The sequence below is a fragment of the Aureobasidium pullulans genome (assembly GCF_000721785.1).
Source record: "Aureobasidium pullulans EXF-150 unplaced genomic scaffold scaffold_10, whole genome shotgun sequence".
NCBI lineage: Eukaryota > Fungi > Ascomycota > Dothideomycetes > Dothideales > Saccotheciaceae > Aureobasidium > Aureobasidium pullulans.
The window spans coordinates 120,427-147,176 of record NW_021941030.1 but is presented as its reverse complement, the minus strand read 5'-3'; the positions used below and the strand labels follow the sequence as shown (position 1 = coordinate 147,176).

The following is a 26,750-nucleotide window of genomic DNA, read 5'->3' as shown; positions in this document are numbered from 1 at the left end:
GAAGAGGTCGCGAGACAATGATGATGCATGAAACAAAGAAGAATCATGGAAGTTCCTGCTTCCGGGTTGAACGATGGGAAAATAGTTCTTTGATCTTGAAGCCGGAAATCAAACCTCGGCAAGAGCAGTCCACATTCCTCATGCGACCTCAGCCAAAAGAGAATCTCTACTGCCAAATGCGACCGCCATTGCCTCAATCAGAGATCATGTTTTACACATTAAAGGCTCCGTTCCATACGACAACGGCAGATATGCTTTCGCTACTCGGAGTGTGGTGACAAAAGCCATTCACCTTGTGTGTAGTTTGTGACTGGGAAGTTCGTGCCTTCTATTCCATCCGTCGTCCCTTCTATCATCGGATCATGAAATCGTATTTTTGGTCATTATTCGTGAGGTGCTTGGTTGTGCGACGTTACTTTGCATGATCGACAACCTGCTGGTAAAGGTCCTCTGGCAATTTTCGAACAAAGCTGATAGCCATGGGCTTTATCTTTGATGCCTGTAGAGGTGGGAACGACCTTAGGATCTGGTTCGGGCTGCGTGTTTGATGGTCAACAGGATGCATGCAACATGACAGACAAGCGACATACCTTGGACTGCTCAGGAGCTGGTCGCGAATCAGAACTAACTGAGCGACAATGCATAGCAGGTTCAAGTGTGGCCCGTAAGCGAAGCAGAAATCCCACAGTTGGAGAACTTCTGGCAGAGGAGGGGTACAGGCACACATGGTCAGTACACTGGCAAAGGCATAGATTCTGGCCTCCATGCCTTTGCTCGCCAGGTAGGCAGAGAGCTTGGGGTCCACAATGGCCAGGATTCTGTCTACTAGAGCTAGGCCTCTGTGAACACCATCCATTGAGCCCCTCACATAGCCTGGGCACTCGACTGTGATGAAGCGGTCGAAGGCAGCAAAGGCTTCAGCCTCGCTACGAGCGGCGTACAGGAAAGGAGCGGCCATGACATTCATGCCCTGAACATAACCAACTTGGGAGGCGCCATCGCCAGCCTCGGAGCCTTCGGTGCCAGTGATGGAGGCGCGGTGTCTGGAGGTGGGCGAAGTGACTTGATCCGACTGGCCGTCGATGCTCCTGGGTACAGACAAAGTGGGTGGTGACATCCATCCGTTCACGCGGGCCTCGTGGGCATCGTGCAGCTTCCAGGCAATGGCGTTCAAAACCCGGGTAAGACTATTCTCGGTGACGCGACGACGGAACAAAGGATCTGTTGTCAAGGTGCGGAATGTGTCGTTGCGGATCTTGGTGTAGGCGGGTGAAGCACCCTGTCGCACGAGATCGAGGTAGGCATCGGTGCGGAGAGGAGGTACGTTGAGCAGGATGAGCCAGACGTACATGCGCAACTCGGACTAGATGGCAGTTGTTTGTTAGACGTTGCTGTGTTGGCTTGTTTACATCGAGACCCCTCACCATGCCATCGCTGTTGCTGGCTATACCATCTGACAAGACTGTGTAGCGCAACTGTTCCAAGCCTGCCTCTGCGTCACCCCCGGGCCCCTTGAGAACGAGTGTTTCAAGACTCGTCATGTTGATACGAATGAGAAGTCGTCGTCGCCGTCTCTCCAATCCACGAATGTTGCTGCGCCTGTACCGCGCCAACGCGCATCGCGATTAAGCTTTCCAGAGCGGCTGCTCCCGCTCTTCTGCTTTGGTAATTCACGTGACGTAGCTTTGTCTTCCGAAACTGCCGGGGCAGGCACCGGAAGGCGTGGCGTTGGCTCCTTGTGCTTGCGTCTACCGAACTCTTTTCGACAGCATTATCGTCTGTCTCCGCGGTGCGCTCAAGCCTCTCCCTGTGGGGACATGGAGTGAGAGCCCACATCCTGACATACCACAAGACCGACCTGCTTCTCGAGACTTGTGGAAACGTGAAGAGGCTTGCTTTCGTCCAGGGCTTGGAGACAGTCTTCGCACCGTGTTACGCGTTGTCAATTTCAGGAGCACAAGAGAGCCACCAGCATGAATTTTTGCCCCCCTGGACCCAGTTTCCACGATAATTGTTCTTCGCTTGCGCCGCGGTCTGCTGGCCGGTGCGGCTCTTGAGTCCTGACGTTCGCCGAGGTCGTCAAGCATAACGACAATGCTTTGTCTACTGCTTCTGTCCATCACAGGGCCGTTTCTCAGCCTTGTACTTCCATGTGGTTGGCTTCTAGATTTTGCTTGTTGCAAGCCCCTGCGCCGTCTCACAGCAACATGTGGCAGTACTTGGGAGCTTTTCTCAAGGCTTGCCCTGTCTTTGCGGTGCTTGAGCGTGAGAAATATCGATCTTGTGGAATGTCGTCAAACCTCAACAAAGCACGCCATGACAGGCGTTTATGATTGGGTCTAAAATCAGCGGGGATCGGTACAAAAGCGAAACAACTAACCCCAAACTGGCATCACCTCAATCACATCATGCCCATGCACTCTGGGCGGCCCACTATGCCCATACGACGACGAAAGCTCGACGTCGACTCAAAGCTTGATGGCTGCCGGTTGAGATCTGGATCTCTATGACCTCGTCGTGTCTACCGCACTTCTGTCCCAAAATTGCCTTTTCTCAATCGCATCTCTGCACCTTTCCTTCTTTCTCGTGCAGCATCGCCCTTCCGGACTCCTTCGTTGTTTTCGTGATTCGCCAAACCCGTTCGGCTTACGACCGTTCACCCAGTTCTGGCCCGAGTGTTCACCAATCCTCGTTGAGTTCTTTTCCTTTGGCTTGCAGCCCTTGCCTCATCCAAATACGCCTCCCACACTCTTTGGAGAGGATCATTTCCAGACCCCGGATTGCTCATCCAAGCCCTCAATTGGATAATAAACGGCGATTCAGAAGCAAGCGAGGCGGCTGGTCTATAAACCCTCTTGTTGTCTCTTCATAATCCCCTCCACTGTTCATATTCCCATTCCATATCCATCAACCCGGACTTTGGTGTGTTGATCAACACTACCTACACACTCCTTCGATATGCCTTCCAAGGGGTCTCAACTTGGTCATGGCCTGGCCAAGGTCCTAGGTATCAAGCTTGATTACCGCCAGGAGATGGAAGCCGAGAAGATCACCAGAGGTGAATCAGTCTTCTCTGTTTCCAGCGCCGACACCTTCGTCGAAGCCGAACCTACTGTCTATGAATGGTTCAGCGAGATCACTCCGAGTCGTTCGGACATGATGAACTATACTCGCAACCTCTTCCCTTTCACCCGCTGGATCGGTCGTTACAACCTACAATGGCTTGCTGGAGATCTGGTCGCCGGTATTACTATTGGTGCTGTCGTCGTTCCTCAGGGTATGGCTTATGCCAAACTGGCTGAGCTTCCTGTCGAATATGGTCTCTACTCCTCCTTCATGGGCGTCTTGATCTACTGGTTCTTCGCTACTTCAAAGGATATTACCATTGGTGTAAGTCTCATCGTTCCCACTCTCAGTAATATCATGCTTACATTGCTATAGCCTGTCGCTGTCATGTCCACCATCGTCGGAAACGTCGTTCTTAAGGCTCAGAAAAGCAACCCTGAACTCGATGCTCACGTTATTGCATCTGCACTCGCCATTATTTGCGGTGCGATCGTCTGTTTCTTGGGTCTCGCTCGTCTCGGTTGGATCGTCGACTTCATCTCGCTCACTTCCATCTCGGCCTTCATGACTGGCTCTGCTATCAACATTTGCGTTGGTCAGATCCCTACCATGATGGGCATCACTGGTTTCTCGACCCGCGACTCGACATACCTTGTTGTCATTCATATTCTGCAACATCTTGGAAGATCGAAGCTCGACGCAGCAATGGGTCTTACTGCCCTTGTGTTCCTTTACGTCTTGCGTTTCGGCTTCCAGTACCTTGGAAACAAGTTCCCCAAGCATCGCAAGCTTTTGTTCTTCATGTCGACCCTCCGCACTGTCTTCATCATCCTTCTGTACACCATGATCAGTTGGTTGGTCAACCGCAACATCCCAAGAATCCACAAGAAGAACAGCTTGTCCAAGTTCAAGCTTCTGGGAACCGTTCCTCGTGGTTTCAAGCACGCTGCCGTGCCTACCATCACAACCGAAATCATCAAGGTGTTTGCCAGCGAGATCCCTGCCTCTGTCATTGTCTTGCTTATTGAGCACATTTCTATCGCCAAGTCCTTCGGCAGAGTCAACAACTATGCCATCGACCCTTCTCAGGAGCTTGTAGCCATTGGCGTCTCTAACCTTCTCGGTCCCTTCCTTGGTGGTTACCCTGTGACCGGTTCCTTCTCGCGTACCGCCATCAAATCCAAGGCTGGTGTGCGTACACCTTTCGCTGGTGTCATTACTGCCGTCATCGTCCTGCTGGCCATCTACGCCCTGCCAGCAGTCTTCTTCTACATTCCCAACTCAGTCCTGTCGGCTGTCATCATCCACGCTGTTGGTGATCTCATTACCCCTCCTAACACTGTCTACCAATTCTGGAAGATCTCACCCATCGAGGTCCTTATCTTCTTTGCTGGTGTGCTCGTCACCGTCTTCTCTTCCATTGAGAACGGTATCTACACCACAATCTGTGTGTCGATCGCCCTCCTCCTCTTCCGTGTTGTCAAGGCTCGTGGTCGCTTCCTCGGAAAGGTCCAAGTTCACTCTGTCATTGGAGACCATCTCCTCGAGGACAAGGATAAGCCTTCGAACGGTTACGGTCACGAAAAGGCCGACCGTAGCATCTTCTTGCCTCTTGAACACAACGACGGTTCAAACCCTATGATCGATGCAAAGTCTCCTTACCCTGGTATCTTCATCTACAGATTCTCAGAAGGCTACAACTACCCCAACGCCAACCACTATCTCGACTACATGGTGCAATCTATCTTCCAGCAGACTCGTCGCACTAACCCCAACGCATATGGTAGACCTGGTGACCGTCCCTGGAATGACCCTGGCCCGCGCCGTGGAAAGACTGTTGACGTTGACTACGATAAACCAACTCTCAAGGCTGTCATTCTCGATTTCTCTTCTGTCAACAACGTTGATGTCACATCAGTACAACATCTCATCGATGTCCGCAACCAACTTGATCGTTACAGTTCTCCTGAGAAGGTTCAATGGCACTTTGCTCACATCAACAACCGCTGGACTAGACGAGCTCTTGCATCTGCTGGTTTCGGTTACCCCACTGAAGACGCCGAGGAGTTCAAGCGCTGGAAGCCCATTTTCAGTGTCGCTGAGCTTGGTGGTACTTCGAGTGCTGCTGCCGATGCTGAGTATGCCATGAACCACGCCGAGCACAAGAAGCACCGTGATCTCGAGATCGGACGCTCTCAGAGCAGAGAGATTACCGGCGAGAGCAGCGAAACTTCCAGCGACATCAACCAGACTATTCACAACAGCAAGGCATATGGCGCGCAAACCAGCCAGAAGAAGATTGTTGTGCACGGCCTTAACAGACCCTTCTTCCACATCGATCTGACGAGTGCTCTGCAAAGCGCCATTGCCAACATTCACGACCCCTCAGCTACTGCCGATGTTGTCCAGGATGACGACAAACTCGCATGAGGATTAATATCTTCCTAATCTGCCTTCATGTTTTGTGCTTTTTTTGATATCATGATGAGCGATTTGTTTTTCGGATTGGGTCCAAGGAGGGAGAGGTTTTCAAAAAGCATTGGATTGTAGATACGTGCTTTAGATTTTGCATCCTACTGGCTTGTACTTTGTTTGTTGCATGATGTTTTTCATGATGTAGATGCGCCCCGGGTTATACTGTACATATTGCGCTCACTACCGACGTTTTTCACCACCTCAAAATCGTTCACACCTCTCCCATTCAGTGATGTGCTCTCTCGTGCTATGTGCTACAGGACGTCGTCATCAATGGTCAGCATCATCCTGTGTCGCGGTGCCATCTCTGGGGCCCCAGGTTGCTTATCTGGTGTCCCTGTCGCAGTTTCCTGCATCCAGATCGTACCTGACTATCTTTTTAACGCTTGCAGCTCACCTCGTGGCCTACTAGACATCTCTCAAGAATATCGTTGGAATTCGCATTCGACTCTTGCTTCCACACATTGCATAGCGACGAGGCACACATTCGAACTGCCGATATCGCCACCTCGTCAAAACACACGTCAAAGAATTTGTTAATAATCATGAGGCAGGCTGGCTGACTTTCACACCACTTTTGTCACGCAACCATTAAACAACACTTTTTGACACACGACTCAGGCGCCCATCGCGAATCGCGATCCTCCAATGCGTTTTTTTAAAGGCTCATTTTTCTCAACAAAGCAAAACCGTGCCGAGTGGACGCCGGTTCTAAGCGTCTTCTTGGTATTTGGTACATAATAGCATATCCACATATTATTGGCATTCCTTTCGCTTGCTTGCTGCACATGTGCAAGAAAAAAAGTTGGTTAAACCATGGCAGTTTTTCATGCTGTCATCATAAGAAGCAGAGTGACGATGTGACGGGTGCGTTTTTATTGGAAATGTGGAAAGTTTATCTTTGGATTGAGAGAGCGTGGAGACGAGGAAAGCAGCGGAGCGGGACACCGTCGTAGGGGGGAGAGTTGATCCCCGAGACATGGCCGGAGAGGTTTTTTCCTTCGGTTTTCGGATGGGGGATGCTTCCGATGACGAGGCTGGTATTGTTGTGGGCGGATGTTTGGAGGAAGAAGGAATCATTGACTGGGTTTACGGATCGGGCAATTGCTTGCTGAGGTCTCGGGTAGTATGTGACGTTGGTATAGCGATGGGTTCGGTCGTGAAAGGAGAATGTGAATTCGAGTGTGAGAAAAGTGACGATGGTCTGGGCTTGGCATTGATCGATCACAGATGCCAGATGGTGAGTCTTCACAAACTCGTCTACCAACATCACATTAAAAATCTGGTCAAATATAAATCACCTGTATAACCATCACGGAAGCTCGTGTCTTTGTGACATTTACGACATTTACGACCATCTAAAAATCAAGTCGTCCGAGAGAGAACAATAATGCCGGTACCAAATATCAGCCAAGTAGTACCAGGCGCAGCCGTCTCCATCGTCCTCAAAGCAGACCAACCCACCGGCCGTCAAGTCCAAGGCACAGTCCAAAATGTCCTGACCAGCGGTAATCACCCCCGAGGCATCAAAGTGCGTCTAAGCGACGGTAGAGTCGGGCGCGTACAAAGAATGCACACTGGCGATATACCCGCCCAAGAAGCATCAACAATACCCAGCTCTGTATCAAGTTCTGGATCAAGAAACACAAGACCGCCTAGGGAAAGAGATAACCGTCGCTCCAAGTTCCAGTCGAGGGATATCAGGTTGGATGAGGATGGTGAGGCGCCGGCGGAGGAGATTGATCTGTTTGCGTATGTCAAGCCGGCTAAGCAGAAGAAGAAGGGAGGAGCGAAGGTGCAAGAACCAGTGGAGGAAGAGGAACCAGTTGTGGAAGCTGCAACTACGGCTACTTGCCCTGTCTGTGGTAACTTTGAAGGAGACGAAACTGCTGTGGCTCATCACGTCGAGTCGCATTTCAGCTGAGCCCACGTCACCGACTACGAAAAGTTCCACAACCCAGCGACTCTTCAAGATATTGATACAGTCTGCCTGCATCTTTCTGGACGAATCCTCCGTGCGACAACTTCTCTCATGGTCTTTTCAGTAAAATCTTGGCCTAGAATCACACCTGGCCAAGGCAGCGATCCAGATATCCTCTTGTGGAACATTTACCCTTACACATTCCGAGTCGAGGAATTCGTTTCTTCCTCTTCCAGCTTCCTAGTCGGCACAAAGCCAGGAGGGGTCTGGGTGGAAGTGATATGGCCTGTGAAGCTTTGTTGCCAAACTGTCTTGCAAGACAGCACTCCACACAATGGCCAGAAAGGCATCGATGTCGAGATGTTGCAGTGCGAGAGAAATTAGACTACTTTGTGTCAACCGGAGAGATCGATGTTGACATCATCGGCGATTGGGAAACACACTTGGACATCAATCACCATGTCTGAGTGCCATCAGTGAAGAAGAATTTGGAACAGCATTTGGACGACGAAAGAACCACAAACACCGACGATATGACTTCCAAGACGAACGTACCATATACACCTCAAGACCAAACTTACTCAGTGTACACTTGAACAATGTTGGAGAACAATGTGTGAGGATGGAAGGATGGTATATTTCGAGCAGGGTCACCCAAGCAACAGACATGACCACTGTAATTGCCAAAAAGAACTTGATCATCGAACTCATACCACCATCACAATCACCAGTAAGTCATTCCTAAAGTCCAAACGACAGCAGTCCAAGCCGCGCAAATGCAGAATCAAACCAATCTGCAGCGAGGAATCTACCTGCTTTACCTAAAGCGGAAGCGACAAGTTTAGGAGACGATTCGACAAGATGGATGGAGTGGCTAGGTATGAATTTAGAGAGGTAGTAAGCGGTAGAGACACGAATGATACCTGCTCCTATAATTACAGTAGATTCAGATGTGCTCATCGTGGAAGGTGGTGGTGTCTAGGGATAGTGTGATATAGAATTGTTCTTGTTATGGCATGTAGACCTCCAGTGCAGATATGGTTTTTGAAATTAGTAAAACCGAGTCTCACGAATAAGCATTCAAGTAACTCGGAGATATGTCAAGGACTGTAAGTAGAACCTCTCTGCGTTTACATGAGTAGACAAGGCAACATGGGATACAGAAGCGAAAGAGGCAAGAGGAAGGGACGCTGTGTGACGTGTGCGGGGGTGGGGCTCTCTCAAGGACAATTCATCCGAAGTTTTCTTGTCCGCCCAAAACACAGCTTCTTGTATCAACAACCGAAACAGCATCATCATGGCCGCAGACAAAGTTATCATTCTGACCGGAGCATCACGAGGTAGGCAGTACGAGCATACGTGGAAAGAGGATAGGAGTTGATGAGAAAGCCAGGCATTGGTCTTGCTATTGCGCACTATCTGCTTAAACAATCATGTCGCGTGGTGACTGTCGCAAGAAGCAGACAGCCCATGGACAGCCTGAGCAAGCAATACCCCGGACAGGTCGAAGTGCTCGCTGGTGATCTTTCAGACCTTTCACTCGGACAAAAGGCAGCAGATCTCGCCAAGTCAAAGTGGAACCGTCTGGACGGTGTGATTGTCAACCACGGCATCCTCGACCCTGTCAAGAGAGTCGCCAACGTTGAGGCAGAAGAGTGGAGAAACTTGTTCGATGTGAATGTCTTCTCAGCCATCGCCTTGGTCAGTTGATCTTCACTGTTGAGGTAGAAGACCATCATGACTGACTGTTGACATAGGTCAAGGCAAGTTTGCCAGCACTCCGCGAGTCTAAGGGCAACATCATCCTCTGCTCTTCAGGCGCTGCCGCCGGTGCCTACTCCACATGGGGAGCGTATGGTGCGTCCAAGGCTGTGTTGAACCACCTTGCTATGACTCTTGCTGTCGAAGAACCTGATGTGACCACCCTCTCTATCCGCCCTGGTGTCGTGGACACAGACATGCAAGTCTCTATCCGTGAGACCCACAACACCAGCATGGATGCAAAGGATGCCGCCAAGTTCAAGGAACTGAAGGAGACTGGAGGTCTGCTCAAGCCTGAGCAGCCCGGTCATGTCATGGCCAAATTGGCATTGGATGCGCCTAAGGACTTGAACGGCAAGTTCTTGAGTTGGAACGACGAGAAGCTCGCAGCTTTCCAGGAATGATGGGCTGGAGGACTATCTAGACTTTTTGATTCGTTAGCCGAATGTACTTCAAAGAGACTTTCAGTAGTGAAGGTGGATTAAAGAAGTGCAGTCAGTTGAAAGATGAAAAGCAATACATTTTGATCACCATAAGGCTTAAGCCTTCAGGTTTAGCATGGAATGATTTTGTTCATCACGCAAGGGGAGTGGAGGGTGGAGTTGAGGATGTACTAACCTTACGACGTGCATGGGTTGAAAATGGTGGGTGTTGTTGATTGCTTTACTGATACCTAAAACATGTGTTGGTAAACATGAAATTGAGACAATCGTTGAAAAGTGAAAGGAGAGAAGAAGTTTTTTTTCAGGTAATCGAACCATTATTTTATTCCTCAAGGATAATAGGTGGTGTTGTATATAACATAATTTTCTCATCATGTAAGAAGGAAGAGATGATGCTCGATCATTACTAACCTTGAATGTTCCAGCTGAGTGCCGCTCCATGCGCACACTCAGCGCGCGCAACCAAATGCTTCCACCCAGGCCAATGCGTTCGTAAGGTGCATGATATGAGCAGAGCTTGAGCGAAGCAAGAGTGTTGTGAAGATCTGTCTGGATTGCAATGTTAGCCAACATTCAAGCAAGAAGGTCTTGAGAAATGAGCGGGTTGTGCAAGATAATTATCAGAGAGTCCGTTTGGTTGAGACAGGTAAATCACCACGTAAAGGTAAGATAGGGGCGACACGAATGTTCATCCTTGAATGTGCAGGAGGGAGATAGAAGAGGAGAGCAATCAAATACCTTTTGCGCTGTTGTTTGTTGAAAGGAGAAGGCAGAAGGAAAAAAGTCGCGTTCGAAGAAATAGCAGTGAAGCTCGGACGCGTCGGTGACGGAAGCGGTGCTGCGGCATGTGCCGGGGCCCGGAGGTGTTGGTTCCTGTGAGACTTAAAGCTGCTGCATTCCCCCATCGCCGCGCGCTGCTGTGGTAGAATGTTGATTGAGACACTTCTTTGGCCGAACCGTTGATTTCACGACAGTCAGCAGCACCACAAAATCACTAAACATGTCGGACAAAGAGTTCGCTGGTTCGTAGTTCATACAAAATCCAAAACTCTCTTTGCGACCGAAGCATGCTAACTGTTTTACAGGCAGTGACGAGCTCACTCTGCCCAGAGGTATGCGCCAATCCGACGACAAAACAATCGATGCACGCGACTGACAAGGTCACAACAGCAACCGTTCAAAAGATCATCACCGAAGTACTGGCCAACGACCAGGGAATGTCCTTCGCCAAGGAGACGCGAGACCTGCTCATAGAATGCTGCGTCGAGTTCATCACCATGATATCCTCCGAAGCCAACGAGATTGCCGAAAAGGACGCGAAAAAGACGATTGCATGCGAACACATTGTCAAGGCATTGGAAGAGCTTGGGTTCAACGAATACGTACCGGACTTGCTCGAGGTCGCACAGCAGTTCAAGTCACAACAGGCAGTGAGTTGGGAACAGACACGAAAGAAAGAGGACATGACACTGACGTGCCGTCAACAGAGCCGCGAAAAGAAGCAAAGCAAGATTGAGCAGTCAGGAATGAGCGAGGAGGAATTGCTCAGACAGCAAGAAGAGTTGTTCAGATCAGCGAACGAGAAGTTCAACGCTGGACCTGCAGAGCCAGCTGCCGAGCCTGCAGCGTGAAGAGAAGTGGAATGAGAGAGACACAGCAATGGGACCAGGCGTCCAGGGCATTAGGGCGATACGATTCTTCTTTTGATACCCCATCTCTACTGGTTATGTTAGATTATATGGCGCAACATGGCATGAAAGCAATGACACAGAATGCATTATTACTTGTTTAATGTCTACATCTATCAACTTGAACTCTGACGGGAATGAATGCATGTGACAGTGACGAAAGAGCACGATCTGGCCAAGACCCCACACTCTCGTCGGCCTCGGCCGCTATCCATCATCATCAATCAACCAGAGCAACTGCCACATCTTCCACCGAACACGATCATCTATATGCCCTTCCAGTCTCACCGCTAACACACAACAACCATGTCCGGCCTCGAAAAAGCTCTCTTCAACTTGAAGGTACGCGCTTCACACCCACCTTCCACACCCGCATCCGTATCTACACAATCTCTGTGGAGCCCCACTAACACAACATCTCCCAGTTCACAGCCAAACAACTGAACCGCCAATCCGCCAAAGCTGGCAAGGACGAGAATGCCGAGAAAGCAAAATTGAAGAAGGCTATCCAACAAAACCACGGCGATATCGCCAAAATCTACGCTCAAAACGCCATTCGCAAGCAGAACGAGAAGCTCAACCTGTTACGCCTGGCTTCAAGAATCGATGCTGTCGCTAGCAGGGTACAGACGGCTGTGACGATGCGTCAAGTCACGGGCAGTATGGCGAATGTGGTGAAAGGCATGGACGGAGCTATGAAGGCTATGGATCTAGAAAAGGTGAGATGCGCTACTGCCTTGTCGCTGCTAGGACAGACAGTTTGAGAAAGAAGCATTGGCTGATACGAGAGGATACAGATTTCAGCAGTCATGGACCGATTCGAGACACAATTCGAGGACCTGGACGTCGCAACCGGATACTATGAGAATGCTACCTCCAGCGCCACCGCTGTGGGCACACCCCAAGAAGACGTCGACAGATTGATGTCCCAAGTCGCCGACGAAGCTGGTGTCGAACTGAACCAAGAAATGGCCGGCGCAACACCAGCACAGGGTATCAAGGCCCCTGCCAACCCCACTGAAGTCGAGGAAGATAATCTGGGCGAGAGACTGAGAGCTCTGAGAAGCTGAGCGAAAAAAAGAGACAAAAGGAAACTAGAAGATCTGAAATATCTCCGAAATCAGTGGCTTGGAGTTTGGGCGTCTCTTTTGACACTGCTTCTGGGACGGCGCGAGATTCGATCGTACAGATGCATGACCTACTGACTGTGTATACAATGACATTGTTCAAACCCTCTCTCACCGGCCAACGTAAGGCGTGCTCCTGAATACATTCGAATTGTGATACAATAACAGCCTGCTGGCACCATGTTTCTACTGACGTTCTCTAGAGGAAAGCATCTCTCAATAACTGACAGGCCACTGACTGTGTGACCATCTGACGAAGCAACATCAGCAAACACGTTCACAGTCTAGCCGAACAATATCAAAGTTCCGATGCATTAGGTTTTTCATTTCTATCTTGGCCATCATCAAGCCTCATTCTATCGTGTCGCGGAAAAGAAGATCCTCATTACATGTATACATAAGCAGAAGGAATGGACGATCAACCATCCCTCCTTCCATGGAAAACGCAAAATCAAAGAACGAGCGTGTCATCATCCAATCTTCAAGAATCCTTCATTTTTGTCCCACCCGTGTGGCAGAAACACACATCAAAGACGAGTGGTAGGTGTTACCGCATACCGATGACGTGGTGCGGTCTAAGCAAACTTGCCATTGGCACCGCCCTTCATTCTCACAGATCCAGATGCGAGACGAGTGGCCTCGGGTCTTTGGTTTGGGGGAGCGCCGGATTTCAATGCGAGCCATTTGTCTTCGGGAATGGTCAAGCAGTTGATACCCAAGTAGTTGCAAATGCTATTGCAGACATAGACGGCCCAGCGAGCATACACAATGGTAGCGAATGCGAAGTAACCTCTCAAGAACCAGAGCTCGGTGGTTGCGGACAGACCGGGGAGACCGATATAGGGCAAGTTGACGAGAACGCTGCCGGTGATGAGGGGAGCCAGCATGACAGTCCACATGGGGAAATCCTGGCGAGTGAGATGGGCGAGGATGATTTTGGTTGTCATGCGACCGAATGCAGGTGAAAGGGTGAAGCAGAGCAGAGACAGGTGGTTATCCTTGAGCAAATGCGAGTAAGGTGATCCCAGCCATGCGCACAAAGAACCAGTGAAGATGAAGATGGGAGCCCACTCCAGCAATGTGGGTATCAAGGGTTGACTTCTGCCTCTTCTGGCCTGGTATACGTTGTTGACGCAATCAGGGATATGTGCCAGGCAGAGTCCAAGCAACAGAATAGGACCCCAGAGATCGAGGAAGCTGGTCTTGCCCAGGAATTGTTCGTGGCCGAAGAGAGACGCAAGCGGAGATGTCCAGAGGGTAGGGCCGTAGTAGCCGGAGAGAATCATGATGAGCGCAGCGATGATCAGGCCTTCGGTAGGACCATTGAAGTAGCCGAGGAACAGGGTGTGGGTGTGGTATGTCTCCCAGGTCGAGAAGAACATGGGCAGTGTGGGGATGAGCGCGGTGAGAGCACCAAGGCGTGTTGAGCCGAGACCCATGGCTGATGTTTCGAGGAGGGATGCGAGGGTGCAGTTGAGACTGTCAATGCCGTGACTATGTGATTCACTCTTGTCAGTAGTGCTCTTCCTGCTAGACTGATGCAAAAGGTGAGGTAGCACTCACTCGAAGAGCTCGCCCAGAGGAGACGAAGTGCCAGTACGACGGGCTTGCTTGCCATCAATGTTGTCCATGGTGCTGTACGACCAGATGCCGAGGGCGTAGCTGTAGTAGACCCATGACGGAGCCAGGCCGGTCAAAGCAGGGTCATAGATGAGCATGAGGATGACATTGCTGAGGATGCAGAAGAAGCCCAGCAGGGTGACCATGTTTGGTGCCAGCCATAGCGGCAGGAATTCGACGCATGCGTTCCACTATTCATCAACAATCCAATGTCAGCCCATCTTGTCTCTTTGCGTATCCAATGTCTGCTTGTATGCAGGGTTCCGTCATGCCCTTTCCCCATGCTCTTCCTTCGTATGTGTGTGTTTGTTGCAATCTTGCTGGAGAGACCGATGATAGAGGTGCGCAATCAACGTACATAGTGTTTCAGGACATAGCGCGAGGTGAAAGACTTGTCTACAGACGAGTACTTGTAGAGCTTGAGGTTGGCCAAGGCGTCTTCTGAGAGAGGACCCTCGAGCGTGGACGAATCTTGTCCCGTCAGTCTCTTGTACTCAAGTTCGAGCAATGCGTCCATTGATGAGAGGAATAAGACTTACTGGAACTCATTTCCAACCGGCAGCACTAAAATAAAAGAATAAACTTAGTCAAGCAACAACAAGGAACCGTCCGGACCGCGACTTGACCGAGAAGCCCGCACTGTTCGCAATCCTCTCCTGAACCGGATACGCTGTTGTACGTTGCGGGGTGCCAATCATCCACCACCACGTCCACCTTCACTCATCGTTTACCCCTAATGACGGTCATTGATTGTTTGCTATATCAATCATGTCCCAGTTTAGACTAGCCTATCAATTCAGCTGTCAAAATGCAAGATGTTTTTGTAAAACCTCAGACGTCCAGAGAGAGCGTGACTAGTTCTCGCTCTCTTTGGAAGCTGTTCAATCCGGAAAACATCGTGCATCACGACAGCTTTGAAGTCTTAACAGTGATATCGAGAAGTCATCTTGCAAGTCTTTCTATGTTGGTGACAAACATCCGCACTTCGAGAATCCGTGGTACATAGAGGGAACATTGTGGAGATCTCATGTTGAGTTGTAGGAATCAACAATGACATTACAATTACGACAAGGACTTCGCTCTTGACATCACATAGTCACAATGCATCGGAATAACATGTTCTTTTGACATCGATTGTTCATTGAAGTTTTTGACTGCTTTTCGGTTTTGATCTCGCAAAGAGCAAGTCAGCAACACCTCAAAACTGCCTGCTGAAGATGCCCGCTTCCATGCTAGCGGCACCTGCATCTCATAAAGAAAAAACATGCATAGCTTTTTGAACCCAGCTGTACCAATCTAAAACACTAGAAGAAAGAAGAACGCCCATTAAACCGTCATACGATGCAAGACGTTTATCTTGTGGACATGGCCTTGGTAACGACACGCTTGAGGGCCAACTCCTTCTTCTTGAGGTCATCGGCAGAGGAGTCCTCGATCTCGAGCTGGGCCATGGCGTCGCTGAGAGCAGACTCAATCTTCTCCTTCTGGTTGCGCTTGAGCTTGAGGGAGAGAGTGGGGTCCGAGACGATCTCCTCGACACGGGAGATGTAGGACTCGAGCTGCTGGCGGGACTCGAACTTCTTGGTGAAGGCCTCGTCGGAGGACTTGAACTTGGCGGCATCCTCAACCATCTTGTCGATCTCGGCGGAGCTGAGCTTACCGACAGAGTTGGAGATGGTGATGTTAGCACTGCGTCCAGAGGTCTTCTCAGTGGCGGTGACCTTCAGAATACCGTTGACGTCGACCTCGAAGACACACTCGAGAACGGCCTCACCGGCGCGCATGTGGGGGATGGGAGCAAGAGTGAATTCACTGAAAGACATTGTTAGCACATTGTTTCAAACTTCGACTGGACATGTACAAACCCAAGACTGGTGTTGTGGGCGCACTCGGAACGCTCTCCTTGATAAACAGGGAATTGTACCTATAAGGATAGTCAGTAAAGTATTCGAAACAGTTGTGAGATGTTGGTGAATGATGTGGTGGAGAATTGATGGATGAGTGAAAAGTGTGGGGTAAACTCGGATCTCAGTGGAGCGATGCCAAGCTTTTCCACTTGCAGAAGTGCAGAATGGAATCTGATTCAGAGAGAGCCTCCAGTGAGAGTCATAAAGATACGACCTCTCAGTGGAGGCCTTCTCGATTCAGAAAACATCGTGCATTTTGGCAGCAAGAACAGGGGCTCGCATGTCCAGTGAGAGCCCGAAACATTCTCACTGGACACGATAACCACCGTAACATGATTTGTGCGTGTGATGAACGAAATGGACATGGAAGTGATTCAGGGAGTCTTACGGTAGTCTGGCCGTCGGCGACGGTGGTGAAGGTACGCTTCTTGATGGCTGTAGAAAGTGATTAGAAGATGTTCTTGAGGCAGAAATGTTATTGTTTGACTTACTGGGAACGGTGGTACCGCGGGGAACGACGGGGGCGAAGATGTTACCCTCCATGGCAACACCGAGGGAGAGAGGGCAGACATCGAGGAGGAGGAGGTCGGCGGTGTCGGCAGAGGTGGCCTTTCCGGAGAGGATACCGGCCTGGACGGCGGCACCGTAGGCAACAGCCTCATCGGGGTTGATGCTCTTCTCGAGCTTCTTGCCGTTGAAGAAGTCGGAAAGGAGCTTCTGGATGCGGGGAATACGGGTGGAACCACCAACAAGGACGATCTCGTCAACCTTTGACTTCTCAATGTTGGCGTCCTTGAGGACCTGCTCAACGGGCTGGATGGTGCCGTTGAAGGCCTTGGCGTTGATGTCCTCGAAACGAGCACGGGTGATGTTGGCGTTGAAGTCCTCGCCGTCGAAGAGGGAGTCGATCTCGACAGTAGCCTGGGTACCGTTGGATAGAGTACGCTTGGCACGCTCGCAAGCAGTTCTCAGACGACGGAGAGCACGGGCGTCACCGGACAGATCCTTCTTGGTTTTTCTGGTGAATTCCTTCTTGAAGTGGTCAAGGAGGTTGGTGTCGAAGTCCTGGCCACCCAAGTGGGTGTCACCAGCGGTGGCCTTGACAGTGAAGACACCACCCTGGATGTGGAGGAGGGAAACATCGAAAGTACCACCACCGAGATCGTAGATGAGGACGTTGCGCTCCTTCTCGGACTTGCCGGAACCGAGACCGTAGGCAATGGCGGCAGCGGTGGGCTCGTTGATGATACGGAGAACGTTGAGGCCAGAGATGGCACCGGCGTCCTTGGTGGCTTGACGCTGGTTGTCGTTGAAGTAGGCGGGGACGGTGACGACGGCCTTAGCGACCTTCTTGCCGAGCTTGGTCTCAGCGACCTCCTTCATCTTCAGGAGGACCATGGAGGAGATCTCCTGGGGGGAGAAAGTCTTGGTCTCGCCGAGGTACTCGACCTGGACCATGGGGGAACCGTTGTTGTCGGTGATCTTGAAGGGCCACGACTCGATATCCTTCTTGACGGTGGGGTCATCGAATCTACGACCGATCAAACGCTTAACATCGAAGACGGTGTTGGCGGGGTTCATGGCGGCCTGGTTCTTGGCGGCCTCACCGATCAGACGCTCCTCAGCAGTGAAGGAGACGAAAGAAGGGGTGGTGAAAGAACCCTGCTCGTTGGCGACTAAAAGACATGCGAGTCAGAATCATGCGCTGGATCCAATGGTGGGCTGCAAAATGCTCCAGAGTGATAACGTACTGATCTCGACATTGTTACCGTCGTAGTTGGCAACGCAAGAGTAGGTGGTACCTGAAGCTCTGTTAGCAATTTTGGTCTTGTGGGTTTGCGCTTCGGCAATGGGATTGGGCGCAAAAACTCACCAAGATCGATACCGATGGCACCGTCGTAAACCTCGTCGCTCATGATGAAGGATATAGAGGGGTATAAAAAGGGAAAAAAGATGGGGGGAGATGGAAGGAGGAAGAGGTGAGAGGTGCTGGGAGCTTAAGAAAAGGCTTGCGGGTAGGCGATTTTCGATTTTCGCGGTCTGTGCATCTCATCTTTTTTTCACTTCCCCATTTCGTCCGAGGTCTGGACGCCAAGCCCTATCCATTCTCACACCCCAGCAACATGTTGTGACCCTTTGTCGGTTGATGCGGGTCTTGCAGAGTGTCTTGTTCGGAGAATTGCTGCGTTGGGCCGAGATGATATTGGTCCGAGTAAGGCAGCTTCCTCTCTTGTCGAGTGCACCTTCCTAGAAACAATTGATCTGAAGAGGCAACCACGAGTTCCTTCCTCGCTTAGCTCACCACGACCACAGCTCATCAACCATGGCAGCTTCGATACATCAACCACACATCAATGATTGATGAGTCTTTCAAAGTTGTGTTGTTGTAGGAAGGTGCTACGAATGGTAAGTTTTTATGTTGATTGTGTGTTAATCCTGACTGAAGTAAACGAGCGTGCTGTCACTGCAAGAGTGAGTATGCACGGTTTGGCTCCTTGTTTCCTTGTTTTCCTGCAGTCCTGCTATCTTCGTAGTATCATGTCGATATCAGTCGAGATCATAATCATCACAAAGTCAGCTCAGATTTTGAAACAGCCAACCATGTTGTAACGTGTTTCCGGCTGCCACTTCTGCTCGGTGTTGGCTGCTTCATGAACTTCATATCGGCTCATGGCTTCAGGCCCGAAGAAAGACATTGATACTCAACGCACAGCACTCAAAAGCCAGACAACTACTGCATCTACAACCATCTTCGACAAAGCAAAGAACGGAATCTATCAACAAACACATAATCAGCTCTCGTCACACCAGATTCACACGGCTCCCCCATTACGTTTGTCTGTCACCCCTCACTTGATTGATCTTTCATATGCCTCCTCCACACTATCCCACCAGCTATAAGTATCTTCCCCAACCAGGACCTCTCCTTCCCTTCCAACCACCCTTCTACTTCTACTCGATCGTGCAGAAGACGTCCTGCTCGTCTCGAAGCCTCGTCCTTCACGGACTAACCGCGACGGGCGAACCGCGACCACAGATCGATGTATGCTTGGACTGGACAAGGAGATCGCAGCTCTCCGACCGAGTATCGTGCGTCAAACGTTGCCTTGTTTCCGTTCGGAAAGATGCTATCGGACGAGGAGAGGCCTTGTTCGTACCTACCCCTATGAGTCTTTGTTGGTCGGACCGGTATGTGTTTATGTCGAAACGAGGCATCGCAGCTCCCCGATTAATCATCATGCGTCAAACGTTGCCTTACTTCCGTTCGAAACGAGGTCGACCGACGAGGAGAGGCTTTATTCGTACCTACCGCTGCAATCATCGAAGGCCGAGTCGGTGTACATCCAAGTTAGATTGAGGGATCGCAACTTCCCGCTCGAGCAAGAGTCATCATACGTTGCCTTGCTTCCGTTCGGAACGAGGTTGACCGACAAGGAAGGAGGCTCTGTTTGTGTCCACCGCTGCGGTTCTTATTGCCCGGGCTGGTTTGTGTTCAAGCTTGAACGAGGTATCGCACACTTCTTGGAAAAATGTTATTAGGCGAGGAGTATGGTCTAGTTCTGCCCATAGCCGCGGGTGATCGGATGCCGGGTCGGTGTACGTTTAAGTTAGAACGAGGTATTACAGCTTCTCGATGGTGCATCATTCACTACGCCTTGTCTTGTTCCCATTTGGAAGACGTCGGCGCGTAAGGAGAAGGCCTATTTGTGTCTACTGCTACAGCTGTTCGATGCCTGAGCATGCACTCCCAGCGGAGAATCACCCAAGGATCAAAATCATCATGCCTTTTGATAGCTAGATTCGGCACCACTGGCTGAGATTTGAGATCACAATTCGGTTGCGTTGATATTGAACACTCAAGACTTTTGAAGAATATTGTAATACAAGCATCATCTCCTTCAATGCTAATCCATTCTTTGCACAATTACCTATCTATTTGAATCCTCCCAGTGTGACCCCTTCCCCAATTTCCAAACGCCTTTGAAACATGGCAGTGTGACAAGTACATGCTCAATCAGGTTTGTCTATCTAATCCTGTTGAGCTTGATTCTGTTCATGGCGATCTGATCGTCGACGGTCTCAGTCTGTGGAGGTTGTTAGTATCCAGCAAGGACAGATGGAAAAGGGAAGAAAACGCTTACCTTTCCGATGATACGGCCAATGTGCTTATTCTGCTCATCGAGCTCATCGCCCATAGCGTTGCCCAATGCATGCAGCGTCTTTGCACTCCTGTGGATGATATCCAAATTCTCCTCAATCTCACCTTCCATGGCTTCATCCTCGCTGTCGGCTTCGAATTGGTACTTGGCTCTGTTGGCCAGAGTGGCTTTGTCGTGCGTCTTGCCATTGCCACGCATGGTCTTTTCTTGACCGGCGTGACGTTGTGTAGTGGAGTAGGCGTTCTGTCTCGTGTCTTCTGCGCGCTCTCTTTCCACTCTGTGTTTCTCCAGGGCGATGGCGTTGGCGGCCTCCTCGCGCTTCTTTGCGGTGAAAGGGTTGGAGACGTGCATGGCGAACATGCTTCTGTTCAGTGTCTTGAGTTCGCGGGCTTTTTCTTCGGCGAGCCGGTTTTGGTGTTGTGCCATGTCGAGATTACGCTCGGTGTTATGGATGCGCTCGCCTTGGACACCTAGTCTGGCTAGGGTCTCACGACCTGTGGCTTCTGCTTGCTCGGCGATGCGGCGGGCGTTGCGGGTGGACGAAACGTCCTGCTGTTTGATGAACTTGATTTCGTCCTTGGAGGCCTTGACATCTTCCTCTTCTTGCTCTTCGGCAGTCAGGTAGCGATCGGGCTGACCGTAGAGTTCGCTGGAGCTGCCTCCGTAACCACCGGACATACCACTGTTTGCGTAGCTGTTGTCTGCTGAGGGCTCTTCGGCAGCCTGAGTAGCTTGAAGTTGTTGTTGTTGCTGTCTCTGAGGGGCATCGCCGAACAGAGCGGCTCTTCCAACATCGGTGCTCACGGTCTCCTGGCTGGCTCGTCGTCCGAGACCGCCGTAGCCGCCAGTACGGGCAGCCTGTGGTTGTTCACTGCCGTATGGGTTGCTGCCGTATCCTCCTTGCTGTGCGTAGTTGCTGGATCCGCCGAATCGTGGTGTGCTGCCGCCATAACCACCGGGTGGTACAGGCGACTTCTCACGCATGGCAGGCGAGGCAGAGCGGCCATCGTAAGCGGGAGGAGCACCGAGGTTTTGAGGTTTGGCGCCATAAGGATCGGGAGTAGATTGTGCGGCGTAGGGGTTTGACTCTGGTGCTGCTGCCTTGTCCTTGCCCTTGGAGCGTGAGAACAATGACGAGCGGGAGGCCTTCTCCTCGGCCGCCTCCTTATCTTTCTTTCCCATTCCAAAAGGCATCGTTGCGGAGTATGTTCAAGGGTTGATTGAAGAAAGGAAAAATCACAATTTCGAGTGGATAGAGGGGAAGTTGTTAGGAGGGTCTGATGCCCAATATAGATGAGGCTGTACTTCAGCGACTCCGCCCCCGGACTTTTGTGAAACCGCCGTTGACTGGCCGCCTCTGGAACCACCTCCTCCAGAAACACCTCAAAAAGACGACAAGGTCACAAAGAAGACCGATGTTTGTTTTTGAACAACAAATGCAATAAGCTTTTGCAAGCAATAGCTACGACTCGGCAGCATGACCCAACCATCTTCTTCCTATTGTACAATGAAAATTCTTGCTTTTGCATGCCAAAGACGTCTCGGAAAGAGTCCGTCGCAAATTTGCCAATAACTACCAGGTATCAAATTGCCGTAATTTACCATGCGTTAACATCAAAGTATTCCTGGAACATATATTAGCATGTGACATCAGTCAGATAGGGAGGGGTTATCACGAACCTCGCCGAAGAAGGTGACGACGACAGTGCGGTCAGCGAACTTTCTGCCTGCCAGGGCACGCAGGGCCTTGGAAGCCGACTCGTTGTTGTCGTATTTGACGTAGATCTTGCCAACACCGGTGGACTGTCTGCTACCTCCGGAAGGACGGGGGACCTTCATCTCGAGTACGTGTCCGTACTTGCTGCATTCCTCTTTGACGTCTTCGACGATTTCTGAACAACTGTTAGCCACTTGTATCATGTGATGGTCAAAACATCCCGGCTCACCTTCGTATTCATCATTGTCCAGCAACTCCTCTGCCGTAACCATGTTCAGCAAACAGAGCACGCGACCTTGCTCAACGTCTGCGCTTGTGGTACCAGCAAGCATGCTCATGGCGTTCACACTCATGTCACCACCAACCTGCTGCACACCGACAGCGGCTCTTGCAGCTCTTAGCGCGCCATCGCCCAATTCGATGCCATTCAAGCCTGTAACAGCTTCATCAGTCTTGGTGGGATCCATGTACTCGAAGAAGGCAAATCCACGGCTTGCGCCAGACGATGTGTCCTTGGCAAGGACGAAAGACTTGAGCTCGCCAAAAGTGGTGAGCAATTCTCTGACTTGTGCATCCTCGATGAATGTGGGAATGTTGGTCATTCTGAGCTTGTTTTGGGTGTCGGGAACATTCTCAGAGACAACGCCTTCTGTCTGTTCACTCTCGTCGGTGACGGCAGGAACGATGTAGTCCTTTGGACGACGGATCTGCAGACCAGCAGGTCTTCCATTGGCTGAGCCATTGGCAGAGTCCTCCATGGTGATGCCATCGAAGGCCAAAGCGGTTGTTGCGTCCTCGGGTGTCTTGAACTCGGTCAAAGCGAAGTCGTGCTCGGGGGAGATCTGGGCAGACACACAGGGATCCATGCCCTTGACAATGTTGAGGCCATTGAGTTGAAGGTTGAAGAAATCGATGATGTTGTCCTCTGTAGAAGTAGGAGGAATGCCGTGAACAAACAGACGTTTTGACTGGCGAGCGTTGGAGGGCTTGAGAGCGGTGTTTGCGCCAGCGTTAGCAGGTTGGTTCATGAAAGCCTGCAGTCTCGTAGGGTCCATAGGTTGTTGGCGAGGAGCACCAGGAAGAGGGAACATGCCCGAGAGCTTGGCCTGCTCAGCTGTGACATTCTCATAGCCAGGAGGCTTGATGTCCCATTGTGTGAGGCGACGTTTGCGCTCGAGGATGGGTACGATGTCGGTAAGATCGGGAGTAGGCTCCTTGGGCTTTCTCGGAGGGCTGGGACTGCGCTTTTGGTCGATGGATTGTTGAGGGGCGCGTCCACTGTCACGGTCACGGCCTCCTCTACCACCACCTCTGCGGTCGTCAAAGAGATCGCCACGGTCACCGCGCTCTCTAGCACCTCCGCGCGGGTCGTCACGGCGGTCTCGTCGCTCAGCACCACGGTCACCTCTGTCCCAGTCGCGGCCTCCTCCACGTCTGTCTCTACCAGCGTATCTGTCTTCTCTTTCGCGCTCCCTGTAGTCGCGGCTCGACGAGTATGTGTCTCCCTGGAACTCTTCTCTGCGCGGGCGGTGGCCGGGTGAGCGCGAACGTCTGCGTGGTCTCTCTCTCTCGCGCTCTCTGTCCCCACCACGATCGCGATCACGGCGGTCGTCTCTGGATGACTGGGATAGCGTCAGTTGCCTGTACGAGCAAACACATGTACAATACTCACATAGTGGTCGCGCGAAGACGCGTGTCTACCACTAGGACGATCTGTTCATGAAAAGTTAGAAAGCGGTTAGATGATTGTGCGCGAGCGCATTACCGCGGCTGGAATATGAATCACCGTTCATTCTGGCGGACTGTATAGCGCAAAGTCGGCAATCAAGGTCCAATGAATGGACTTAGTCGGAGGTATCAAAGGCGATGGATTGTGTCGATGGTCCCTTGAGCTTCGTTCGGTTGCGCGCTGCTCAGCCAGAGGCTCAGAGCGTCTAGAAGGAGGCCAAGCCGCTACTCCCGAAGTGGAAGCATGATTGATTATCACATCAACCATGTCTACCGCGTCAAGGTCGTGAATCACTGTCTCAGACTCGATCTCAAGCAAGACAACAATGTTGAATCTCCAAGAGTGGCAGAAGCTCCCAATTGGTCTCGGCGAACTCTGCATCAACACAACTCTCCGCTGTGGGCAATGTTTCCGGTGGCGCAAATCAGATGAAGGTGTCTGGTCAATGGCCCTCCACGGCCGCATTCTGGCACTGCATCAAGACCCTGAATACCTCTATTACCGTTCAATCATTCCGACAAAACAATCACCAGACTCAAAGGCTCAACCCGACGATGATACTCTACCCCTTCTCAGGCATTACCTCAATCTTGGTCCCAATCTCACCCAACTGTACGCCGAATGGTCCTCCGCCGACGCGAACTTCAATCGCAAAGCTCCCAAATTTACCGGTATTCGCATTCTGAAGCAAGATGCTTGGGAAGCTCTTGTTGGCTTTATCTGCAGTTCCAACAACAACATTGCCCGAATTTCCCAGATGGTCGAGAAGCTATGCACAAATTATGGTCCATTGATCGGCCAGTTCGAGAACAAGGACTACTACGACTTTCCCACTCCATCATCTTTGGCCAAGCCAGGTGTAGAGCAAAAGCTGAGAGAATTGGGCTTTGGATACAGAGCAAAATACCTGTACAAGACAGCATGCATGGTTACAGAGAAAGAGGATGGTTGGCTGGACCATTTACGCAATCCTGAAAGTCCCGTGCTAGGCATAAAGCCTGAGCCAGCTGGCGAGTGGGCAAATGAGGGAAGAGAAGGTTACAGACATGCACATGAACAACTGCTCGAACTTCAAGGTGTAGGGCCGAAGGTCGCTGACTGCGTCTGCCTCATGGGACTTGGCTGGGGCGAGGCTGTCCCAGTCGATACTCATGGTATGTTGAATCATCCTCTACTCCTGATAGGTAGTGGCTGACCATCTCTTAGTTTGGCAAATCGCTGTTCGTGACTACAAATTCGGCAAGGGCAAGCACGCAAGTCTAACAAAAGCCACGTATGATGCTGTTGCAAACAAGTTCCGCAGTCTATGGGGCCAAGAAGCTGGCTGGGCACATTCTGTTCTCTTCACTGCTGATCTCAAAGCCTTCTCGGAGCGACTAGTCGCCAAAACGGAAGTCAAAGAGGAGGTCAAGGAAATCAAGACAGAAGACGGTGAGCCTGTTGAAGAGACCATTGTCGAGGAAGACAAGACTCTCGTCAAAGGCATCAAAAGAGAAGCTGACGAGGACGAACAAAAACTGGTCGAGACGAAACACAATGTCGTCAAAAAAGCAAAGAGAAGAAAGAAGGCATCATATTGAGCACGCTATATCAACAGTTGACCACCGATCTTTCCTTTGACCGGACCCGAGGAAACAATCTGCTATTTAATGTTGGTGTGTGACATGAATCTCTCTGGTACCAGCATTCTGGTCTGAAGACACGGAAATTATTCGCGGTGGGACGGACACCCCTATCTTCAATCGCCGTATGGTGTCAAAGGAAAACATGCTGGGCCGCGGCAGTTTCACCACTCTTACAGAAGCTGAGCGCGGTGAGGAATGGCTTTTCAGCTTCCAGTATTCACGATTCTACATGTCTGGCGTGGCCTCTGAGCAGGATTTCCCGCGCAGTGGCTGTTCTTGTATGAGTTCAAACTTATCAGCACTGATTGCGATCAGCTCGCAGTGGCAGGCTTTTGGAAACGGCCTTGCATCCAGCAGCGATACATCTTCAGCTTTCTCTGTCTGTTGACAAGCATTCTGTTGTCAACTCCGAGGTTCGTAATCTCAAATGCGGGCATCTTGTTGTCTTCTGAGATTTCGGTAGTCTGCAGCCTTTCGGCCAGTTCATCTTCATCGCCCTTCTGTTCAGAGGCGTCAATCTGGAAACTGTTTGCGGGAAGCTTGCCAGACCAAATGTCTGCAAGTTCGTCTCTCTCGAAGAAGTAGACACGAGTGCCATCTCCACGGATGTAGAAGTTCTCCTCCAGGTAGCGACCCTTCTTGAAGCGGACCTGGGCCAAGTCACCACGGCCGTAGTCGCGGAACAGAACAAGACCACCAGGCTTGAGGACATTCCACACGTTCTTCACGGCCTGTGCCCATTGTCTCGGTGACAGTGCTGAGAAGATGAAAATCATGACAACCACATCAACACTGCCAGCTTCCAGACCAGGAGGAAGAGCCTGTTCTCCAGTTCCTGCTGCATCCCAGACATCTGCCTGCAGAGTGGTCTGGTTCTGGTATGCCTCTTGTGTACGGATAATCTCGATAGCCTTCTTTGAGTAATCGCAAGCGTGGATCTTCAACAGCGGGTTCTTGTTCAAGTTCAAGACAGGGTATGCCGTGTTTCCTGCACCTGCACCAACCTCCAACATGGTCGCAGCGCCGTAGTCCTCCTTTGTAATTTCTCCCAAGACAGGGAACTCCTGAGCCAGCCATTTGCGATCCTTGAAGAAATTTGCGCGGTTGTTGCTGTAGAATTTATCCCACCACTTCTCAGGATGTTGGTTGAAGCGCTTCTTGTCGAAATCGGTCACGGGAGCAGATCTCTGGAATTCTTCTTGGGACTTGATGAACTCCTTGTATGTGTCGTCGGTCTCGACGTGGTCCCAGGCATTGTGGGCGAAGATGTTGTCGCCTTCTTCGAGGTAGCGTGTGCCGAATTGGAAGGGATCGGTACGTTTCTGATCGTTGTTTGCGGAGTCGGTCTGGGGCTTTCTGACGGGTTGAATCGATGCGGGCACACCATATGCTGCTTCCTCTTCGACATGGGCGGCCGTGTCGGTCGGAGGGGTCGATGGAGCGTCCTGAACAGTGACCCATTCGCGCATGTGCTCCATACCCTTGGAGAGCTGCTGCTTGGGAGTCTTCTT

The 26,750-nt window shown here is 51.0% G+C and overlaps 13 protein-coding genes across 13 annotated transcripts; 7 read left to right on the top strand and 6 right to left on the bottom strand.

Moving 5' to 3' along the window:
• Positions 1-412: 412 nt before the first annotated feature.
• M438DRAFT_275051 (TBC-domain-containing protein) lies at positions 413-1,541 on the bottom strand (the record flags this gene model as incomplete). The annotated part of the gene is made up of 3 exons (XM_029900760.1): positions 413-536; positions 591-1,363; positions 1,425-1,541. 3 exons carry the CDS (start codon positions 1,539-1,541, stop codon positions 413-415), a joined length of 1,014 nt encoding a protein of 337 aa, XP_029759953.1.
• Positions 1,542-2,958: 1,417 nt separating this feature from the next.
• M438DRAFT_355626 (sulfate permease) lies at positions 2,959-5,496 on the top strand (the record flags this gene model as incomplete). The annotated part of the gene is made up of 2 exons (XM_029907047.1): positions 2,959-3,390; positions 3,442-5,496. The coding sequence occupies 2 exons, from the start codon at positions 2,959-2,961 to the stop codon at positions 5,494-5,496; spliced, it is 2,487 nt and encodes an 828-aa protein (XP_029759952.1).
• Positions 5,497-6,931: 1,435 nt separating this feature from the next.
• On the top strand, positions 6,932-7,465 carry M438DRAFT_374790 (uncharacterized protein; the record flags this gene model as incomplete). The annotated part of the gene is made up of 1 exon (XM_029908525.1): positions 6,932-7,465. One exon carries the CDS (start codon positions 6,932-6,934, stop codon positions 7,463-7,465), a length of 534 nt encoding a protein of 177 aa, XP_029759951.1.
• A 1,260-nt stretch (positions 7,466-8,725) lies between these two features.
• Positions 8,726-9,786, top strand: M438DRAFT_345863 (NAD(P)-binding protein). The gene is made up of 3 exons (XM_029905543.1): positions 8,726-8,802; positions 8,856-9,163; positions 9,220-9,786. Exons 1-3 carry the CDS (start codon positions 8,760-8,762, stop codon positions 9,625-9,627), a joined length of 759 nt encoding a protein of 252 aa, XP_029759950.1. The 5' UTR covers positions 8,726-8,759; the 3' UTR covers positions 9,628-9,786.
• Positions 9,787-10,569: 783 nt separating this feature from the next.
• Positions 10,570-11,406, top strand: M438DRAFT_345860 (histone-fold-containing protein). The gene is made up of 4 exons (XM_029905542.1): positions 10,570-10,688; positions 10,752-10,778; positions 10,837-11,096; positions 11,154-11,406. The coding sequence occupies exons 1-4, from the start codon at positions 10,667-10,669 to the stop codon at positions 11,295-11,297; spliced, it is 453 nt and encodes a 150-aa protein (XP_029759949.1). The 5' UTR covers positions 10,570-10,666; the 3' UTR covers positions 11,298-11,406.
• A 176-nt stretch (positions 11,407-11,582) lies between these two features.
• Positions 11,583-12,600, top strand: M438DRAFT_319447 (uncharacterized protein). Its single transcript, XM_029902836.1, has 3 exons — positions 11,583-11,696; positions 11,780-12,073; positions 12,152-12,600. The coding sequence occupies exons 1-3, from the start codon at positions 11,661-11,663 to the stop codon at positions 12,422-12,424; spliced, it is 603 nt and encodes a 200-aa protein (XP_029759948.1). The 5' UTR covers positions 11,583-11,660; the 3' UTR covers positions 12,425-12,600.
• An 85-nt stretch (positions 12,601-12,685) lies between these two features.
• M438DRAFT_297461 (CDP-alcohol phosphatidyltransferase) lies at positions 12,686-14,559 on the bottom strand. The gene is made up of 2 exons (XM_029901952.1): positions 14,045-14,559; positions 12,686-13,975 (listed from the first exon to the last, which is right to left on the bottom strand). The coding sequence occupies exons 1-2, from the start codon at positions 14,245-14,247 to the stop codon at positions 13,057-13,059; spliced, it is 1,122 nt and encodes a 373-aa protein (XP_029759947.1). The 5' UTR covers positions 14,248-14,559; the 3' UTR covers positions 12,686-13,056.
• A 769-nt stretch (positions 14,560-15,328) lies between these two features.
• Positions 15,329-17,924, bottom strand: M438DRAFT_365607 (heat shock protein 70; the record flags this gene model as incomplete). The annotated part of the gene is made up of 6 exons (XM_029907806.1): positions 15,329-15,913; positions 15,967-16,025; positions 16,397-16,443; positions 16,500-17,684; positions 17,760-17,810; positions 17,882-17,924. 6 exons carry the CDS (start codon positions 17,922-17,924, stop codon positions 15,454-15,456), a joined length of 1,845 nt encoding a protein of 614 aa, XP_029759946.1. The 3' UTR covers positions 15,329-15,453.
• M438DRAFT_21762 (uncharacterized protein) lies at positions 17,879-18,354 on the top strand. Its single transcript, XM_029899449.1, has one exon. It carries the CDS (start codon positions 17,972-17,974, stop codon positions 18,257-18,259), a length of 288 nt encoding a protein of 95 aa, XP_029759945.1. The 5' UTR covers positions 17,879-17,971; the 3' UTR covers positions 18,260-18,354.
• Positions 18,355-19,902: 1,548 nt separating this feature from the next.
• On the bottom strand, positions 19,903-21,350 carry M438DRAFT_319437 (plasma membrane snare protein-like protein; the record flags this gene model as incomplete). The annotated part of the gene is made up of 2 exons (XM_029902835.1): positions 19,903-20,093; positions 20,151-21,350. The coding sequence occupies 2 exons, from the start codon at positions 21,348-21,350 to the stop codon at positions 20,034-20,036; spliced, it is 1,260 nt and encodes a 419-aa protein (XP_029759944.1). The 3' UTR covers positions 19,903-20,033.
• Positions 21,351-21,470: 120 nt separating this feature from the next.
• M438DRAFT_380369 (uncharacterized protein) lies at positions 21,471-23,678 on the bottom strand (the record flags this gene model as incomplete). Its single annotated transcript, XM_029908884.1, has 5 exons — positions 21,471-21,793; positions 21,849-22,060; positions 22,115-23,507; positions 23,558-23,598; positions 23,651-23,678. 5 exons carry the CDS (start codon positions 23,676-23,678, stop codon positions 21,767-21,769), a joined length of 1,701 nt encoding a protein of 566 aa, XP_029759943.1. The 3' UTR covers positions 21,471-21,766.
• A 261-nt stretch (positions 23,679-23,939) lies between these two features.
• M438DRAFT_335498 (DNA glycosylase) lies at positions 23,940-25,194 on the top strand (the record flags this gene model as incomplete). Its single annotated transcript, XM_029903809.1, has 2 exons — positions 23,940-24,768; positions 24,821-25,194. The coding sequence occupies 2 exons, from the start codon at positions 23,940-23,942 to the stop codon at positions 25,192-25,194; spliced, it is 1,203 nt and encodes a 400-aa protein (XP_029759942.1).
• Positions 25,195-25,550: 356 nt separating this feature from the next.
• M438DRAFT_274499 (methyltransferase) lies at positions 25,551-26,708 on the bottom strand (the record flags this gene model as incomplete). The annotated part of the gene is made up of 1 exon (XM_029900716.1): positions 25,551-26,708. One exon carries the CDS (start codon positions 26,706-26,708, stop codon positions 25,551-25,553), a length of 1,158 nt encoding a protein of 385 aa, XP_029759941.1.
• Positions 26,709-26,750: the final 42 nt, after the last annotated feature.

Excerpts from the sequence above, each read along its gene's own strand:
- M438DRAFT_345863 (XM_029905543.1), top strand. The coding sequence starts at position 8,760 with ATGGCCGCAGACAAAGTTATCATTCTGACCGGAGCATCACGAG. Across the intron at positions 8,803-8,855 it reads TCTGACCGGAGCATCACGAG|GCATTGGTCTTGCTATTGCG; the intron begins GTAGGCAGTACG and ends TGAGAAAGCCAG. Across the intron at positions 9,164-9,219 it reads TCTTCTCAGCCATCGCCTTG|GTCAAGGCAAGTTTGCCAGC; the intron begins GTCAGTTGATCT and ends CTGTTGACATAG.
- M438DRAFT_345860 (XM_029905542.1), top strand. The coding sequence starts at position 10,667 with ATGTCGGACAAAGAGTTCGCTG. Across the intron at positions 10,689-10,751 it reads GTCGGACAAAGAGTTCGCTG|GCAGTGACGAGCTCACTCTG; the intron begins GTTCGTAGTTCA and ends ACTGTTTTACAG. Across the intron at positions 11,097-11,153 it reads AGTTCAAGTCACAACAGGCA|AGCCGCGAAAAGAAGCAAAG; the intron begins GTGAGTTGGGAA and ends TGCCGTCAACAG.
- M438DRAFT_319447 (XM_029902836.1), top strand. The coding sequence starts at position 11,661 with ATGTCCGGCCTCGAAAAAGCTCTCTTCAACTTGAAG. Across the intron at positions 11,697-11,779 it reads AAGCTCTCTTCAACTTGAAG|TTCACAGCCAAACAACTGAA; the intron begins GTACGCGCTTCA and ends AACATCTCCCAG. Across the intron at positions 12,074-12,151 it reads AGGCTATGGATCTAGAAAAG|ATTTCAGCAGTCATGGACCG; the intron begins GTGAGATGCGCT and ends GAGAGGATACAG.
- M438DRAFT_297461 (XM_029901952.1), bottom strand. The coding sequence starts at position 14,247 with ATGGTCACCCTGCTGGGCTTCTTCTGCATCCTCAGCAATGTCATCCTC. Across the intron at positions 13,976-14,044 it reads CCTCTGGGCGAGCTCTTCGA|TCACGGCATTGACAGTCTCA; the intron begins GTGAGTGCTACC and ends TGAATCACATAG.
- M438DRAFT_21762 (XM_029899449.1), top strand. The coding sequence starts at position 17,972 with ATGGAAGGAGGAAGAGGTGAGAGGTGCTGGGAGCTTAAGAAAAGGCTT.